This window comes from Cataglyphis hispanica, chromosome 15 (assembly GCF_021464435.1).
Source record: "Cataglyphis hispanica isolate Lineage 1 chromosome 15, ULB_Chis1_1.0, whole genome shotgun sequence".
In the NCBI taxonomy this organism is placed as follows: Eukaryota; Metazoa; Arthropoda; class Insecta; order Hymenoptera; family Formicidae; genus Cataglyphis; species Cataglyphis hispanica.
In genome coordinates this window covers 3827891-3848092 of record NC_065968.1, presented here as the reverse complement: position 1 = coordinate 3848092, position 20202 = coordinate 3827891, and the positions used below count along the sequence as shown (strand labels likewise).

The following is a 20202-nucleotide window of genomic DNA, read 5'->3' as shown; positions in this document are numbered from 1 at the left end:
GAGAAGTGTAAAAGCTATATTGCATGCAACAAAATTTCATCAGCCAATCGGTGCGTCCGACAGAGAAATCGTCGTGCAATAAACAAATGCAACATCGCCCTAAGAAACGAAAGCATTTGGAACGTCCGAAAACGTCAAGCGGAATAATATCCGTGGATATTGCTTCCTGGCTCGCTTTGGAGTTTGCTCCTGTTTTTGCTTCTAGTACTTCAGCACGAAGAAATATAATACTGTTGAAGCGTTCGAGTTTGAATGCATAAAGCGCGAAAGATAAACGCGCGTACTCTTGAATCGTGAAAGGATTATCGGAATTTCGGACGACATGCCAAGCACCATCAAAGTGTTCGATGGCACCGTCGTTCATACATTGGAAGTTTCTCAGGAAGATGCTGCAAAGGCTAATCAAGGTGTGCATCTAAAATTGCTCTGTGACTTACACAATCCATATACTTTTGTGATTTTTTTTTAAGGATGAATTTCTCTGATACAGCTCTTATCTTTTTCAGATTCGCTATTCGCGTCGCAACTTATGCATAATTATGAAGCGATAATTGTGCACAGTCCTGATCAACCAATTGCTGAAGAAACAGGTGATTATTATGATGTGAAATATTTTATTATAATAATACTGATTATGTATATAAATGATGTACATAGATGTATATCTAATCTATATCTATAATTTCTTAAATCACATCTCTTCATATATATTGTTATTGGTAGAATCTTCTGGCAATGATCCAGTGTCCCATACTGCGGTGCAAGAATTTTCTCAAGATTTTTCCCAAGATTCTTCTCTAGAAAAGGGTATGATATTTTATTATTCTTTTTTTGCTCTTCTTTTATTGTTTTTAGAACAGAAATTATTTTTTAGGAAAATTGAAGGAGTCTGAAAGTAAATAAATAACATGAAGAGGTTTGAAAGTAAAAATAACATGTTGATAAATAATATGTTACTTTACAGATGGTTTTCGTTGGCCACACGAAGCGATTCTTTTACTTCTCACAGTATATAAAGATCAGGAACATCAAATTATATCTGGAACAATGACAATGAAAAAGTTTTGGTCTATAATTGCTTCTCAATTAATTAAAAAAGGTTACAATGTTAATGCTTCTCAGTGTAAAAGTAAAATGGCAGGTTTGAAAAATACTTACAAAAGTGTGAAAGATCATAAAGGTAGAAGTAAATACAACAAATATCGAACATGGCGATACTATGATGTAAGTGTAAAATGAATATTTATATGATATAGAGTAATACTATTTCTTTCATCAATATAAAATATATTAAAATATTAATTAATTATATCTTTTGATGCTTTACAGATTATGGATGAAATATTCAAGAGAAGACCATGGGTGACTAAGGTTCTTACATCAGATAGTCCAACTTCATCTGCTGAATATAATGTTGATAATAAGAAAAGAAGTCAATCGCCATGTAAAAATGAATTATCTTCCAAACGTAAGCATCCGAGCAAGCTATCAATATAATATTATTAAATTCTTGTTTTATTTATAGGCATAATGGATACTATATGCATATAATAACTAATAATTATACTGTAATATATGCAATTGTCAAGAATATTGAGTTCTCAGGGACAATATTGAAATATTGTCGACATTATCATATTCTGAAATTTTGAAATTACAGGCTTAAAACAGTTTGACATGTTGGAGAATATAATTGCTGTCACAGAAGAAAATACCTCTATACGAAGGAAGATGCATGAAGAAGCAATGATTCGTCAGGATAAATTACTTGATATCTTAGGGAAGATACCCAGTAGCAATTCAAACTCATCATCTCTTGAAAACAATGTTGATAATGAAAGAAGCAGATCCTGCAAAACAGAATTGTCTTCCAGATGTAAGTATATCACAGTTAATCTTTCTATAATACATCATTAATTATATTACATCAAATCAATATATTCTTGTTTTATTTATAAATGTAATATAATATATGAGTTTTAATAATATTAAGTTTAGAGATAGAAATACTTTATCACACCAATACCATTATTGCTTGATGTAATACACATTGAAATTACAGATGTGAAACAGTATGCCTTGTTGGAAAGAATAATTACCGTTATGGAGGAAAGTACAACTGAACGGAAAAGGATGCATGAAGAAGCCATGGCTCGCCAGGACAAATTACTTGATATTCTGGAAAAAATACTTAACAAATAGCAGCATTACTCATGTATAGTCTGATTGATTCATGCATAGAAAATTTTGTGATATTATTTTGTACTAAAGATGGTAATTTTTTTTCTTTATTCTATATTAAAAGTTTGTCATTTTTTCGTGTATAGATATTGATAGACAGATAGACAGAAAAGTTTTATTGATAATATAATAGTATAATTTATGTATTTTATTAAAAAATCGCATTTTATTTTCATAAAATGTGAGAAATGAATAAATTATATATAAATATCTATAATATTCTATATATGAACAGCTTGATAATTTATCAATAATGCATTTCTTATGTATAAATTATAGCATCTTATAGCAATATATGTAGCAATATATATCTTTTTTTTTTACATTAATATTTCTATTATACTCCATTTTTCTTCTCACAGTTCTGCTTTTTTTATGTCTAGAACAATGATTTGACTTTGCAATTGTGATTTAAGTAAACAAATATGTACATAATATATGTGTGATTAGGTAAAATCTATTATTTATTAGTTATAAATTTATAGGATTCGTAGAACTGTAGCAATAATTTCAAAATAAAAGTTTCATTGTAATTTCAATATTTATCCATAAAAATCTGAAATTACAAAATGCTATAAAATGCTTATCTGCAAGTATTATTTTGTTTTCATTAGTGGTACAAATAAATTTTTCTCAAATTACATAAAATAAATTCAAATATTGAAAGTAGCAAATTTCAAATTTTTATTCTTGTCATTAATCTTTATATATATATATATATATATATATATATATATATATATATATATATATATATATAAAGGCGCTAAAATGCGAGCCGAGCAAAATAAATTCATTAGATATTCTTGTTTTCTCTCACTCTCTCTCTCTCTCATTCTCTTTCATTCTTGTTAATGACATTCGTGGTTTCGTTGAACGATCAGCTGATTATACACTTAGCGGTTTTGTGGTTATCTCTACTGGCCCAATTTTTCCTTAATTAAAGAAAGGTGAAAAATTCGACTTATGTTTTTTCTTTCTCTTTACATTATATTCTATGATGGAATCATACTGAATATTATTGATTGACTATTTTTCTCAGCTCGTCAGTATGTTGCACATCCGGTGCACATTACAGATTGTATAAAAGTTCAATGAGTAAATCGCATAGCGAATAAAATCATCATGGAAGATAGTAATAATGCACAACCGGAATGTATCGATTGTTTTAAAAATAACGAGTGGTGCGGAAAATGTATGAAGGAGCTATCAAAGGAAGAAGTACTATCATTAGTAGTAAAATGCGCCAATTTTGCCGCGGAGAAACATCGGAATCAAAGAAGGAAGGATGTCAATCAAACTCCATACATAAACCATCCTTTAGGTTCAGTTCAAGCGGCTAAAACAATTTGATTTGAATGATATATGTGTGTCCCAAGAATCACGTATTCTTTTTGTGTTATACAAATAATAATAATAGTATTAACTATCACAAATTTTGTTTTAATGATTTCTATTTTGATTATTCATGATAAAATAGGAGCAATTTTGAAATTGTTTATCTTGAAAGTTAAAGAATTATAAGTTTTAAAAACACAAATTAATAGTAAAAAATTGAATTTTTTCTTTTATTAGAAGAGAAATGTGAAAGTTACAAAATCACAAAAACTGCCAGTCTAATTTAAATTAAAGTGAGAAAACTTATTTCTCAAATTTATTAAAAGGATCTAGTTGGAAAAAAGTGTGACTCTTGTGGAACACTATATGGTAGATACATACATTTGATTCAATTTGTTTTTAATTATTGATTTATTTTTTTTAGGTGTTGCAAACATTTTAATTCAAGAGGGCAACATTTTTGAACCAGTAGTAATTTTAGCAGCAATCTTACACGATACAGTAGAAGATACAGATACTACATTTGCAGAAATTGAGAAAGAATTTGGACATAGAGTTTGCCAGGTAGTTCGTGAAGTGACTGACGATAAAACGTTACCAAAAGATGAACGTAAACGGTTACAGATAAAGCGCACTCCTAATATATCTCGCGAAGCAAAACTAGTAAAGCTAGCTGATAAATTATACAATTTGAGAGATATTGAAAAGAGTGCGCCTGTTAATTGGACAAGGGAAAATGTAAAGGACTATTTTAAGGTAAAGCATTCTTGTTAAAGATGGGTTAAAGATAGTAAAAGTTGTAAAGAAGAATTGCATCATTATTAAATCTCAAAATTTTAATTTATTTTAGTGGTCGAAAGCTGTTATAGATGGATGTCGTCAAACTAATCCTCCTTTAGAAAAAGAATTAGATATTTTGTTTGCAAATCATTGCGATATTTCTGAAGAAAATTGCTAGTTCTGAGAATGCAAATGGTTAAATTTTAAGTATGATGGTAAGAACAAAAATAACATCAAAACATATTGCATATTAAAATTTGTATATAAAAGTTATATATGATACAAATGTATATTTACACGAATAACATTTTCGATAGTTCTTTTCTAAAAAACTGTATATCTATATTATTTTTTTAAAACATTTAGTTATTTTTTTCAGACTATTTGCAATGTTTATTATGGAACCATTTCATGTAATCAGCCAATGATTCCGCCTCTTCTTCTGTAACTGCGTTATATAAAGATGCGCGTATTCCACCTACCGACCTGTAAAAGGAAATCAGCTATTTGAATATCAATTGAATATTCTATGAAACAAAATTATTCTGTTATTATTATAAAATTTTTGAAGATTGTCATAATGAATGTGTAAACAAAATCATAATTTCACTGTAGTTAAATTTATTATTTCATTAAATTTATTATTATTTTTGACAGATATTTTTTGCTGACCTGTGACCTTTTAGCTGCAACATCCCGCGAGCTGCGGCACCATAAAGAAACTCCTTTTCGAGCTTCTCATCACCATTACCTATTCTGAATGGAATATTCATTCTACTACGCGCATCTCGCTTGATAGGACATGTATAGAAACCTCCTGAATTGTCAATCACATCGTATATTTTGCTGCTCTTCTTCTTTGCAAAATTCTGCATACTTTCGACGCCACCATTCCGTTTGATCCATTCGAACACCAATCCCACTACATATATTTGGAAAACAGGTGGGGTATTGTGCAGAGAATTATCATTCGCCATAATGGTAAAATTCAATACTGTTGGGCACACATCCATGGGATGACCAAGTAGATCATCCCGTACGATTACCAAAGTTACACCTGCAGGTCCAATATTCTTTTGCGCACCCGCAAAAATTAACGCGAACTAAAAGAAAACATATATAATATTAGTTCTAAATAGATAAGAAATTTTTGACGGAAGTTGTCGCAAACAGTATATCAATTCGGAATTGCTCTATTATAAATTATTTAGAAAGTGATGAAATAATGTGAATTCACATGCTGTGTGATTTACAAACAAAATTCATTAAATCACATAATAATCACATAAATCACGCTTTCAATCAAGATACTCGTACCTTGGATACATCAAAAGGTTTCGATAGTATATTGGACGACATATCAGCGACAAGTGGCACTCCGTTTGTCTCCGGAATATAGCCGAATTCAATTCCTGAAAGCAATGATTTCGACATGTATTTCGCTTATAGTGGTGTGAAACAGTATAAGAAGAAAACAGTTTGAAGCATTTTGTTTACCATGCACAGTCTCATTGTCACAATAGTAAACATATGAAGCATTTGGATCTAGATTCCAAGTGGAAGGATCCGGAATTTCTGTGTACTTTGGTGTTTTAGGTAACACCATATTCACTTTTCCATATTTGGTCGCCTCTTTCGCCGCTTTTGCCGACCATGAGCCTGAATGAAAAAAAAATTTATTTCGTTATTTTGTTTAAAAAATTTAAAAACTGTTGCATCTTTTATTTCTCACTCTTACCAGTTACTAGATAATCCGCAGTTCCAGTTTTCAATATGTTCAGAGGAATTGCTGCAAAAAGTCCAGTGCCACCTCCTTGCATGAATAAAATGCGATAATTTTCGGGGACGTTTCTTTAGAAAAAAAACAGATCTTATTAAAATCAGAATTACAAGACAATTGCGAAGAAACTCGAATATAATTCACGTCACAATGGCGAGTATTATATTATGACAGAATAATGAACTCTAGAGGATAAAAAAGAATTATAAATTCAATTTTGATTGTTCTATATTATCTGAACATTTCAATTAATTGAGAAAAAGTCGATGATAACTGTTTAAAAATATTAACATTAAGATTCAGATTCTTTTTTATTAAAAATTAATTTTTATTAATTTTTAAATTAATAAAAGCATTTAAATTAATTTATATCACTTTCAAAATAAGCTGATCATTTGTCAAATAATTTGAATGTGATTTTGATTCTAGACTCACAGGATATCCCGTAATGTGGATTGGGCATTATTAATGACATTGTTAAAATCGTTCGACCGATGACTTAATTCGAGGATGCTGATTTGTGTGTTCCCATATGCAAGCAATTCCTTTTGCACGTCTTTCAGAACCTGTAAATAATGGAGCAATCTCGATTAACCGACATATGCAAGTTAGTTCAATGAACGCGATTGACCCGCATTCTTTTTTTTGTTTTCTCCTCTTGTAGTCCAGTATCAATTAATATAAAGACAACATAATCGTAAAGAATTTCATCTATTCAGGTATTTATCTCTACGCTCTTATCATTCAAGCAAATCAAGGAACTCATTACTAATTATGATAATAATGACGTGCACAAAAAAGAAGGTCGTTTAATCGTATCGATATGACAGAATTGAAAATCACGAATCTTTCTTGTGTAAGTTTCGAAAATTAAAGCAGCATTTTGTAATATTCATTGTACTATTGCATACATAAATATCTTCTATAAACTTTTTTTTTTAAATCACTATCGATACACGTGATGCGTACGCATTCGAATTATCATTGCATGCGTTGCAAAACAGTTGAATGTTTGATTAATACGCGATATTAATCAAACATTTGCGTGCGTAACTTTTGCTCGAAAATAGGTAGAATTATTTTTTAAACATAAATATTAGAAAATTACGAAACAGATATAGAACAAGATATAAAAGGAATTTAGAAAGGTTAACGAAAAAAGATTTAGACAAATGTAATTACATTTGACATTTTATAATTACATTAGAATTTATGCAAAAAAAATAGTTTCTGTATATAGAATAATATTTCGAAATTATATAAACTTTTTTAATTTTAAAGTTATACGAATGAATGAATAATTTGTTTATTTTCTATTAGTTTTTTATTCTTTTCTTTTGTAATTTTGGAGAGAAACAATTGTTATTGAAATCAGATAATTTTATGCGCATCAAATATTCGAAAACTTTTAACAAAACATAAATGTGGAAGCTATCTGCTGACAGTTGTTTTGTCGGCCGTATCTCAGAAAAATAATAACGTGTCTTTATTATAGCTGCTAATTATAGATGAAACCTATTCGGAGTTTTGTGCTACTATACAAAAGCAATAATCATTAAATTTTTTTTCATATACATACACGCTGTATTCGTGTATCTGTGTTTATATAATTATGTATAATCAATAGAATATAAAAATATTCACACCCAGTATATTAATAAATTCGAAATAGATTAATATAATTATATACAATTTTTTTCCTTTTATATCCTTACAATTATATATATTTCGTAAAATATATATTTTATATTTAATAAATATTATATTCTATAGATTTTTTCATTCCTGTATTTTTTAAAATTATGTGCGTATTTCAGCGATTTTTTAAAAATATATTATAAAGTAGTAAAACTTATTTTTAGATTCAATTATTCATCTCTTCGAGAAATAATCTGTTAATTTTCTAATTTCTATTAAAATTCAAATACAAAAAAAGAATGTAGGAAGAATATTATATTGTAAAATATACCTCATGCGGCAGTTTAGCTGGGCCGGCGCCGAAATTGATCACTTTATTTTGATCGGTCATTATGCTTACAGACGATCCGGACGTACGTGGCAGAGAACGTAAAGCAAGCTGAGCAACTGGATGAAAGACACAAACAAGTGGCTACTAGAGAGACAACACTTAGCAGTCGTTATCGCAATATCCTCGCTCAGTTGGGGGGCTCTTATCGCTTCAATAATCAATTTAACGTTTTTTATCTTAGTTTCCTACGTAATTATAGATATTTTTGTGAGAATCTTTTCAAGATAAGTGCGACAATTCCCCTTCAGATGCGAAGCGTCTGCTGTTGTGAGCGGTTTATTTGCATCAATTTTGTTAAGCGAATGGCATACAGAGTGTCTCAAAATCACTTTCGTCCAAGCTTCCATGATCAACATATAAGTATACAGTGCTTTCCAAAACCTCTCATGGTTTTATATGAACATCACGTGATTGTAACATTTGTTGGATCTATCGCAACTTATTCGAGGACATCAGGTAAAATTCATTAAAATTAACTATCATAAAAGAATTGATATATATTTTTTTAATTCATTAACTGTATATTAAGTGGATTGAATTATTACAATAAGCAAAAATTTGAAATAATGTGATTATATTATAATATTAAACTCAATATATATATATATATATATATATATATATATATATATATATATTAAAATCGTATGCGCACATATTTTAAATATATATAGAAAAAAAATGTATATATATATATATATATATATATATATATATAGTATATAAAATTATATAAATAAATAATTCAAATTTCTAGTTTACATTGAATGTAAAATTATTATTAATTCGCCACATTAACTTTTAATTTTAAAATTTCATTTTAAAACTGCGCGTGCGCGCGCACACATACATACGCATATATACAACGACGCCATGTGGCATATAAATAGTATGACACATATATATATTAACAGTATTATACTCGCAGCAGCGCTCTCAATAGCTTGTGCTGTTTATCAGATTTTATTTAATGTTTACATATATATGCTAGATATAAAATATTCTAATTTAAAACATATTACAATAATATTATTCTACATAGAACAATACAAGAATAAAATGTAAACACACACAAATTTGCTGGGATATAATTTTTTTAATAATCTTGTGATTTTTTAATATTTTGCCAAGTTTTAATGAGAAATTTAATTAATATAGGATTTATTTTTGTAATTATTTTTTTTTATTTTCAATATTGATAAATTTTCTCAAAAAATTTGATTAATATATTTTACATATTAATGTTGTTTTAAAAGATTTTTATAAATAAAATATAATGTTTGCTCCTTTTGCACAATTAAACAAATTATTATTTGAATATAATATTAAAATATTTTAATTTGATTCTAGATTCGATATAAAAAAGAGATTTTATACATAAGAGATATTCGTTTTGCATAAATCACATGGTCGATAAATCTGCTTGAAGGAGAGTTTCTGCGATCTAACGCCAGTGGACAGCATCGTACAGGCCACACAATTTCAAGATGGATAACATTTCAGTGTCATCAAATCGTAAAATGTGTTCAGGTAAATTTGTTTGTCTATATTAATAGATCTTGTATGAGAAGTGCACATTAATTATTTATATAAAATTAATTATCTTTTTTACAAAAATAATTGAAGCAAAATTTTTCTTCAAATATTTATCTTCTAGAAAACTACATAGTATATTATAATTGTATAGAGAGATAAATAATAAAACGTGTCAGAATTTTCCAAAAGATTTTCATCGGGGTATGAATTTCATTCAGTATCATAGCGATTATATTCGTAAATTTACCGCAAAATTTTTGTCTATTGTAACATTTTATCTGTATCATTGTAATTAATATTATTCTTTAAGATATACATACATATTTATATAAACGTACTTGAATGAGAAATACTGACAATATGTTATATAGTTGTTTTATTGATATACGTAGGTCACGGGTAGATAACAAGCTGACACGAGTTTTATAAAAAATGAATCACGCCACTGTTAGGCTATACGCTTCAATTAAAAGACTTTCTAAAATTCTTATTTGGATCCTCAAGTAACTGTTTGTAAACTGCAAATGTAGACACACGTCCTTTAAATATTTTTTTAGAAGAGACAACGTACACGAAAAATTTTTATATCTATCCATCAGTTAATGAGAGAAATCTTTTTAAATTGACATTTTAAATTGGCAATTGCTTATTTACAATTGCAAATCGGTTAAATCATCAATAAAATATGTAGTTATTGCTTCAAGTGACACTATATCAACAACTCTCTTATCCATGAGTATCACTTTACATTTCATCACACTTTACGCAATAGAAATCGTGATTCAGATCAATGATGATTCATTTGAAGCCCGTTATTAATTTTCCCATTTATAATACATCATATATATTAAAATTCGACGATATCTCGAGATTTATTTAAGCTTTTCCTCGAAACGTATGTTTAAATTAAATTACTTTTTACATTTATAATCTTATCGTTAGATGCAGAACATATAAATAAAATTCAAGCGTATATATACATATCTCAGACTTTTAATATTAACAAATATTATAATATAGAATATAGGATATTTGCTGTTATTTTTATCGCTATTTTCTAAATATTTATATCTATTGATTTTCCATGATTTTCTAAATATTTTATATTTTATATTTGGCGCTCCAGGTGATATGCTGACGTCATACTTGTCAAAATGGGGATTCTCGATCAATCCGGCCAACGAATCCCTCGCCTCAACCAGGACATTTTTGACCGCCGGCAGAAATGTTCTCTATCAAACCGCCGGCAGGTAGGAATGCTATCACGTGATGAAAATCAGCCGATAGTTGATGTTAAACTTGCCCGCTCAGAACGCATGATCAAAGGGGAGTGGTGACCTTTCGCGTCCTTAAGACGACAGTCTATCACAAATCGCTGGGAAGTTCGCCTCGTTGCCAGCCGCCTACCATAGCTGTTGACGTCTGTCACGAAACTGCTGTTGATCCTCCTGCTTTTATCAGACAAACGAGACAAAGGTAATCGTCCGTCCGTCTTTGGTAATTTTTCATCGGTATTGATTTTCTTCCTCGCGAATAGACTGCCTCTTTTCCGGAACGGCCGGATTTTCGATGAGCGAGTCGCTCAAGGTCTTCGAATTTTTCGAAGAGGGACTTAATGGGCAACGTTTTAAGAACGTAGGTCTGAAGGGACAGCCTCGCGATTCATGACGCTTGTCCCTTCGCGTGGAATAATGTCGATATATTTCTCTGTTATAATAGCAATCTTGATTTTCAGATTATAAGGTATGTATATTGTGTAGGTAGAGCATAAGTTAGTAAATGAAAAGATTATTAAATTAAAAAATTTAGATCGCTTCTTTCTTTTATTTAGGATTATAATATTCTGATACATTTTGGAGATTGAAAGAATGATAAGAAATTTCTTTATATATTCCTATAATTTTCTTATCATATAATCCTTTAAGGATATTGATTTATCATAGTTTTATTTTCGTCTACATTTAATCAGATTATATTACACAAATACTCTACAAAGATATAGCCATTAGTCATTATATAATATTTATAATATAATTAGTCATTATATGCTACATATGTAACTTTTAAGGAAGATAAGAATTGGATTGCAATAACGACTGGATAGGCATAAATTGAAAAAGTCGAGCTGAAGATTGATCTCTTAATTTTGTCTGTAAAAGAAATAATCTTGATTAAAATTCATATATATAAAACGAGTCCAGTAAATCGTATGTGACACAACCAGTTAAGATCTCTCTTCTGAAAAAAGTAAATAATTTTTTCGAAAAAAGATTGTTTCTTGACATGTTGCGTCACGTATAACTCAAGATTCTAGAATTTAGGGTCTCATAGTGAACATTTGGAGATCGGAAATGATGTACGATGTACGATGTAACTCTCTAACCCTGTTTCGATACACACTTATTATTTCGTTACACGGGAAAAAGGTCGGAGAAGAGAGAATGAAAATATTATCAGTTCAAAAAGAAAGAAAAGACGAATAATAACGACAATATTGAGACTGATAGATATTATATATGCAAATAAGTAATCTATGCAATATATAAATAAATTTCTGATAAGTTTCAATTCATTTTTTAGAAATTAATTTTTCATCACTTGTGAGAAGTATTTTATAAATAAAATAAAATATCGCTCTTTTTCGTACATATATTATGTCACGCGTCGTGACGACTGATACAGTGTATATAGATATACATTTTTATTTTACATAGTGAATGAAGTCATGCGTAGAAGGTCAAGCTCGAATCTGCGCTGTTACGCGCTATCAGCTGATTACTTGCTTGGGCACGTGCTCACGCATGCTCTGAGCGGAATCAAGGAGTGAAATTAACAGAATGCCGTATGAGCGTTCGTCGGCTATCAATCGTGTAAATGTTGTAAGATGTGTATTACCAGTTATTTAAAAATATTTTAAATAACTAGCAATATACATTGATTAAAAACATTTCCGATATTGTTTTTTTTTCACGGAGGACAGAGAAAAATTAATTAATTAATCTGATATTCTTCACCGCTCTTCGAAAAATCATTTAAATAATTAATTTCTAAATGACATAAGAGCATATGCATCTAAATACTTATATGTCATGCATCCGGAATAATTCTTACAACTGTTCAGGAGTCTTGTAATTAAAAGACGGCGATTGTGTGCAATAGTATACGCGCATATGTGATAGAAGTTCGTAAAGCAAACAAAAGATGCTTTAGAATTTGAAATACAATTTCTTTGCCCAAACAATATTTATAAAATATTTACTTAAAATATTTATAATAATTATTTGAATATTTTATAAATATTTATCAAAATATTCTAAATATTTTTGTGATCTTAGATATAATAGATCATAAAAATTTATCATAAATATTTTTAAAAAATTGAGAAATATTTATAAAATATTTATTTTTCACTTATCATAAATATTATATAAAATATTTAGTCTATATTTTAATAACATATCGAATATACTTTTTATGCTTTTATTCTTAAAGTATATAAAATATGTATAAAATGTTTATGTATTTCAAAAAATAAATAGTAAGTAAAAAATATTTATCATAAATATTGTGTCTGGGCAAGAAGTTCTTCAAGTTGGTGTATTTACACCACGATGAAAACACACACGTCTTCATCGAGGCACCACTTATTTACATTACGTACCTTCCAAGAGAAATCCATCCGATCTGAATATAAATCCGAAACAATTTCACGCCATTTTTCGCCGATCGATCTCCCTATTCCCGGTCCACGAGGAGTTTATTTCAAAAAGACGCGATCCTGTCCATCCAGCGGATGTGATCCTATTTTCGGATTCCGAAAAGAGCGCCGTTTCGCGCGAGCCGTTTCTCGCATATGCACTAACATCGTCACCCATCACCCGATGCGTCGTATCCTCGGTTTCCCACTCCGTTGGCATCTCCGGTCGTCGTCGACGATGCCGTTTACCTCGTCGCGCATCGTCGGCGATGCCGGGCAGCCACATTCGCGCGCGATCATCACAGTCGGATGGAGTTTTCGCGATATTGTTATTACAAACGCATCGTCACTAATTACGTTCTCTCGTTTTCTCTTTGCGCAGCCCGCCAAAATGGTCTGGATCACCGTCGACGATCAGGTATTATTGTCTCGTCGATCTCGCGACTGATCTCTTCACTTTGGCTGAAGAGTGTAATTCGCAAGCAATGATACTTCATTGGCAGAAACCAATGTAATCTCGGTGAACACTAGGCCAATATGTTCTAAATATCTGTTGGAAAAACGACGATGACAATCGTACTATGTATTTGCCGTAACAGCGAACGCGATGCGTCTAATTCACCGAAATTACAATGGTTTTGATTATGTGTTTTTTTCTTTTGTTTTTGGAGATTGCTTGAAGGTTTTGTTTTTCGTATGCGCATGCACACACGCTACATGTACGGATCTGCAAAAATCTGCTCGCGTTTTTGAACATTATTTTTTGCTCAAAACGCAACGTGGATAATATAAGAAAATTATAATATAATATAAATTATTAATATAAAAAAGGTACGAGTCGCGCGGGACCTACATTGTGTCTCTTCATCATTGTTGTATTTTATTAGATCTTTGATTTTAAATATAAATACGCGTACTAAGCATAATAATTTTATACGCCGGAATTAATCGGCGACATTGATTTTTAAATTAATTTTTTTTATTTTAGTATAAGATTAGCGTTCGAAGCGCGGAAGTGTTATTATGAATTTTCTAACTTTTCTGTGTTATTTTGTGTGCGATAACCTCGAGTTTTATATTGAAAACACAAGCTGTCCGTTTCTCTTTCCTTTCTTCTGCCTTTTATAATATTGTTAATTTCTTAATTTCGTTAAAAGATCGTTTAATTATATTCTGTGAAGAAGTTCCTAAAATATCTGTGTCTTTATATAGAGAAGGTAAGATTAGTCGGGATTGGTTGTACGAGACACGTCGCTTTAGTCCTGCTGACAAAGATTTATCTCGAGTGATTTACAGATTTACTTCTCTTTTACAGAATTTCTTGCTTATAGATGTCTAATAATTTTTATTTCGGTGTGTAAAAGGTATAGATTTATTTTTATTTTGGTGCGAAAGATAGACACATATATGTAGAATGTGCTTTTATTGATAGAAAAATACTTTTTGATGTAATATATTTAATATAATATTATATAAACTGTACACTCTATCATTCTATTGCAACTCTCAAAAATCACACGATCTTATCTTGTAATATTTTTTACTTTTATATTTTTTGGCGATTATGATATTATTATTTTTGCAATATTATATTTGCATTTCCCTTATTGTTTTGTTAAATATACTACTGTGATACTGATATTGTGATCTCGTGGTATGTTAAATAATTGAAATATTTACTTGGACGTGATATTTTTTTCTGACACATAAGGTTTGCCAGATGTAACGTTATATGACGACATTTGTGACGACATTATATGAGTCAGAGTTTTGTATTGCAATCGTAATTAAAGTCGTTTACAATGCAAGACTTCGCACATTCTAATATACATTCGCGTGATATTAGAAATCATTCGAATACAGCAAACGCGACGTAGAATTGTGTCACCTTGCTAACAATAAACGCCTGTTCGGTGTAAATACGATAAAAAATGAATAGAGAATATATGTACACACACACACATATATATATATAAATTTGCGGTTTTTTACGTTTTTTTTTTTTTATTTGTTCGTTGATGCTTCGAGTTTTTTTAAATAAATTAGATGAAAATGCGTCATTCGCATTCTTTATATGATAGAGACGTTTATAATGTAACATGATGCCATTCTTTGTGATAATCAGTCAACAGATTGAATTCATCCACCTTTTATCTTAAACGCGATAGCAAAGCTCACTTTCTAAAACTTTACAGATATTAATCCTTGATGTAACAATTTTTATGTCTTCAAGACTACATATTCATTTTAGACAAACGAAAAATATTTATTGTCATGTCAATGTATTTATTATCATGTCAAAAAATATTAAACGTTTGCATTTGACGTAAAGTAAAATTATGTTTACAAAATATGGATGTTGCAACTCTCGTGTAAAATATCTTACAGTACATTCCATTATTTCATCTCTACGCGAAATACTTCTATTTTTGTCGATGCAATTCTACCTTCGCGCAGTCAGAAACAGCGGCACTTATATTGAGAAATATATTTTTGCTGTACATTGTATATCCGATTTCGTGGAATGGAATAATCAAGAATTAACGCGATGATCACAAGAACATTTTAAAAAATTAACATTTTGAAATATTTTGTTTTGTTTTGTTGACAGTAAATTTTTCTTATGCATGCGAAATTTATATAATTGATTACTCTAAAATTGTTTATATATTGTTTCTCTTTATCTTAATATATGAATGTGTAAATTTAATTTATAATCTCTAATTTAGTCGTCTATTCACAATCTACTATATATAATTCGTATGTGAATAATGCATACTTATTAGTATGTATCTAGATCAAAACCTTGTAACTGAAATCTAACTGATTAATTGTCTAATTTATTATTTGCAATTCAAGAGCTTTTTCTGATCTCCTTAAATTTTCGCAGATGGCCAAGCTGAGTCAAACGATATACGCTCAAAGTCTACTGGATCACATGTGCGCTCTGGACATCGAGAGCCAAGTTCCCTTTGTCCGTTTATCCGGTATTATCTGCACGATCGGTCCCGCATCCCGATCCGTGGAGACCTTGGAGAATATGATCGAGACGGGAATGAATATCACCCGATTGAATTTCTCTCACGGAACCCACGAATATCACGCGGAAACTATCGTCAATATTCGCCAGGCGATAAAGAATCTAAGCGCCCGTGCCGGCATCACTATCCCCGTTGCTATCGCCCTTGATACGAAGGGTCCCGAAATCCGTACCGGTCTCCTTGAAGACGTACGTGATTGATTATGTGATCAATTATATAAAACAGGAATTTAAGTAACGAAAGTATAGCATTTTTAACTTACTGTCTCGATAGGGCGACTCAGCTGAAGTGGAATTAGTCAAGGGTCAAACGTTTAAACTTTCCACCGACAAGGCGTTCATGGAGAAGGGAAACGCACAAGTTGTTTATGTTGATTACGAAAATATCTCGAAAGTGTTGAAAGTAGGGAATCGCGTGTTTGTGGATGACGGCTTGATCTCTCTCATCGTCACTGCCGTTAGTAAGTTTCAAAAATTATTGCAATTTTATTTATCTTTTTTGGGAATGGCACATTTTTTAAATATCTAATTTAATAATTAGATCAAAATTTAATTTAAAATATCTAAAACAGTAGCTTTATAGAGCTACAAATGATATTTCGCGATTTGAATATTAAAAATTTTGTATTTAATTGAATTGCTATTTATCTATGAATTTTTAATGTTTAAAATCTTTTAATTTTTAATTATAATTTTGAAAGTACTATTTTTATATAGTATATTGTGCCAATAAATATTAATGAAATTTGGAAAGACATTAAAAAGAATACCATGTAATTTCTTTTGTTTTTTAGGTCCCAATTTAATCTCAACCACCGTTGAAAATGGTGGTATGTTGGGTTCTCGTAAAGGTGTGAATTTGCCAGGAGTACCGGTGGATCTTCCGGCGATATCGGAGAAGGATAAATCTGATCTTCAATTCGGTGTTGAACAGCAAGTCGACATGATATTTGCTTCCTTCATTCGAAATGCCGCCGCGTTAACCGAGATCCGTAAGATCCTCGGCGAGAAAGGCAAAAACATCAAGATCATATCGAAGATTGAGAATCAACAGGGTATGACGAATCTTGACGAGATTATCGAAGTATCTGACGGTATAATGGTGGCGCGCGGTGATCTCGGAATAGAAATACCCCCGCAGAAGGTATTTCTAGCGCAGAAATCTATAATCAGCAAATGCAACAAGGTCGGGAAGCCGGTGATTTGCGCCACGCAGATGCTGGAATCCATGATAAAAAAGCCACGTGCCACGAGAGCCGAAACGTCAGATGTTGCCAATGCTATCCTCGACGGTGCTGATTGCGTTATGTTATCCGGTAATTCAATTTGATATGTCGATATTGTAAAATTTAGGAGACTAATATAAAATAATATAAAACAAAGAATGAAAAGAGAAATATTTTTAATGTTATTTATATCTCTTTCTTGTATTTTACTACATTTCACAGCCTTTATCTCTAATAATTTCCATCTCTAAAGATAATGCTTTCAAATCTTTCGATTATATTTTTAGGCGAAACCGCAAAAGGAGATTATCCCTTGGAGTGTGTTAACACAATGGCTAACATTTGTAAAGAAGCGGAAGCCGCGATTTGGCATACACAAATCTTTCACGATTTGGCGAGCAAAGCTGTACCACCTATTGACGCCACCCATGCTGTTGCTATTGCTTCTGTGGAAGCATCCGTTAAATGTTTGGCTACTGCCATCATCGTTATCACGACATCCGGTCGATCAGCATTTCTGATCTCCAAGTATAGACCTCGATGCCCCATCATTGCAGTTACTAGATTCCACCAGGTTGCTCGACAATCGCATTTGTACCGCGGAATATTACCATTGTTCTATGAAGGTATAGTATCTCAATATTTTATTTTATGGAAAAACAGAGAATTGTTTTATTTTATTATTATTAGAAGATTTAGTACTTTATTATGTGAATACATTATATAAATTTTATGTTATATAGAACCGCGATTGGCCGATTGGATAAAAGACGTGGATGTACGTGTACAATTTGGATTAAACTTTGGCAAAAGTCGTGGTTTCGTAAAAACTGGGGATGCGGTAATAGTTGTGACGGGATGGCGAAAGGGCTCTGGCTACACGAATACGCTTCGCATCGTGTATGTAGAACGAGAATTCATTAGAGAAGATCCTTTATGTGCGATTTATAGTGATAGCGATTCCTATGATGAACTCTTTTGAATGTTGAATAAGAAAATCTTATCTTATCTCTCTTTTTATTATTCTTCTTTAATTTGTTCTGAATAGTAAATATACAGAGAATGTATTTGTCAAACATTAATATTGCAGATTATGTAGAAGCGTATATATAATGCAATTATATACAAGATTTCCCTGTTTAAGCTATAACAAATATGTTTTATACTTAGTAAAAAAAAAAAAATATATATATATATATATATATATATATATATATACAATTATATATATTGCATAAAATATATTGATTTATAAGCATATTTATTTATGAGAATCAAAAAGATTCTAATATTGTCTATGTTCCAGCGTATTCTCTTCTCAAATACTTAATTTGCAAAATCAAGATTCAAGTAAAGTTATCCCACTTAATAATCCTTTTTAATATTCCTTTTTAATATTCATATTTTTGGCGATGATTAATTGATGTTAATTAATCTTTCTTTTATTTTTAGGACTGTCGACTAAACTCACACTATTGAACTGGCATAGGAAGCATGATCTTTATGGAGATGTAGATGTAATACACAATACACTAAAGATTATCGCGAACATGTATGTAATTATATATCATCCTGTCACGAGTTCCAGTAAATACAGTTATATGAGACTAATTTCATTAGTATAAACCCAGTATTATTTTATTGTTGAGAAAAATACAAATGCACATAGAGAAACAAAAGGTGCATAAATTATTGTATACAGATGCTGTTATGTAAGCGAAACAATGATCTACATCATAATATAAAAAATAGATAAATAACTCTTGGATTATTAAAACAACTTGTCGAGTGTTAAATCTTCGTGTTCCTGTATAGAAACAAATAAAGACATTTACTTTGCAGTAATGGATGTCAATTGTAAGTCGTAATATAAATCATACGAGTTAATGTTCGAACATACATTATTTAAGATTAGAGTGAATAAAACCTTTAAAATTTCAAATACCCATTTATCCAAATATGAAATATGATTTTCCAGTGAATGAACAGCATCCACAAGATGTCTCGAATAGTGTGTACTGGTGATAACAATAAACTGAATTTAAACATATATTTGCAATATTAATGTCATCTATTTCAATTTTCATATAATTCTTCTTTTGCAATATATAATAATTATAGAAACACAATAGCTTTCAATAAGGCATAATTGACAGTACTCGGTTTATACATTATTAATATTACATTTTAATGGCCAGACTAAAGGATTATTTTTTGCATATATCAATTACAACTATTTAAAATATTCGCTTGGAATGATTCTTTGTACATTTTATGTGTAATAAAAAATTGTATAATAATAGATGCATGCATATATATATGAAAAAAATATTGCTCAAATAAATTTTTATATTTGAAATGTGATAACAGAACAAAACTAAATGTCAATATATACTGAGTAAATACTTATTCAAACATTATTTTTAACTATATGTGTACATATAAGAAGAAAAATTCATAGTTCTTAAAAAATAGTTATATAATAAAATATATTAATTATTTTTTTCTTAATGTTGCGCATTACTTTTTCTTTTG

The 20202-nt window shown here is 30.1% G+C and overlaps 5 protein-coding genes across 6 annotated transcripts; 4 read left to right on the top strand and 1 right to left on the bottom strand.

Moving 5' to 3' along the window:
* Positions 1-110: 110 nt before the first annotated feature.
* On the top strand, positions 111-2757 carry LOC126855015 (uncharacterized). Its single transcript, XM_050602286.1, has 7 exons — positions 111-407; positions 507-590; positions 724-807; positions 965-1224; positions 1330-1468; positions 1661-1876; positions 2063-2757. Exons 1-7 carry the CDS (start codon positions 323-325, stop codon positions 2200-2202), a joined length of 1008 nt encoding a protein of 335 aa, XP_050458243.1. The 5' UTR covers positions 111-322; the 3' UTR covers positions 2203-2757.
* Positions 2758-3013: 256 nt separating this feature from the next.
* On the top strand, positions 3014-5013 carry LOC126854946 (guanosine-3',5'-bis(diphosphate) 3'-pyrophosphohydrolase MESH1). The gene is made up of 5 exons (XM_050602148.1): positions 3014-3191; positions 3284-3565; positions 4004-4335; positions 4430-4574; positions 4739-5013. Exons 2-4 carry the CDS (start codon positions 3367-3369, stop codon positions 4535-4537), a joined length of 639 nt encoding a protein of 212 aa, XP_050458105.1. The 5' UTR covers positions 3014-3191; positions 3284-3366; the 3' UTR covers positions 4538-4574; positions 4739-5013.
* LOC126854942 (probable phosphoserine aminotransferase) lies at positions 4601-8395 on the bottom strand. The gene is made up of 7 exons (XM_050602145.1): positions 8109-8395; positions 6575-6705; positions 6098-6210; positions 5857-6018; positions 5677-5771; positions 5032-5462; positions 4601-4845 (listed from the first exon to the last, which is right to left on the bottom strand). The coding sequence occupies exons 1-7, from the start codon at positions 8166-8168 to the stop codon at positions 4740-4742; spliced, it is 1098 nt and encodes a 365-aa protein (XP_050458102.1). The 5' UTR covers positions 8169-8395; the 3' UTR covers positions 4601-4739.
* A 1167-nt stretch (positions 8396-9562) lies between these two features.
* LOC126855193 (uncharacterized) lies at positions 9563-11184 on the top strand. The gene is made up of 3 exons (XM_050602615.1): positions 9563-9698; positions 10831-10954; positions 11016-11184. The coding sequence occupies exons 1-3, from the start codon at positions 9656-9658 to the stop codon at positions 11182-11184; spliced, it is 336 nt and encodes a 111-aa protein (XP_050458572.1). The 5' UTR covers positions 9563-9655.
* LOC126854936 (pyruvate kinase-like) lies at positions 11032-19566 on the top strand. Of its 2 annotated transcripts, XM_050602129.1 has the most exons (8): positions 11032-11180; positions 13784-13819; positions 16292-16630; positions 16716-16902; positions 17236-17757; positions 17955-18293; positions 18411-18567; positions 19120-19566. In XM_050602129.1, exons 2-8 carry the CDS (start codon positions 13793-13795, stop codon positions 19130-19132), a joined length of 1584 nt encoding a protein of 527 aa, XP_050458086.1. In that variant the 5' UTR covers positions 11032-11180; positions 13784-13792; the 3' UTR covers positions 19133-19566. The 2 variants fall into 2 exon arrangements, with proteins under 2 accessions (XP_050458086.1, XP_050458087.1); XM_050602130.1 differs by lacking the exon at positions 13784-13819 and having other exon boundaries at positions 11035-11180.
* Positions 19567-20202: the final 636 nt, after the last annotated feature.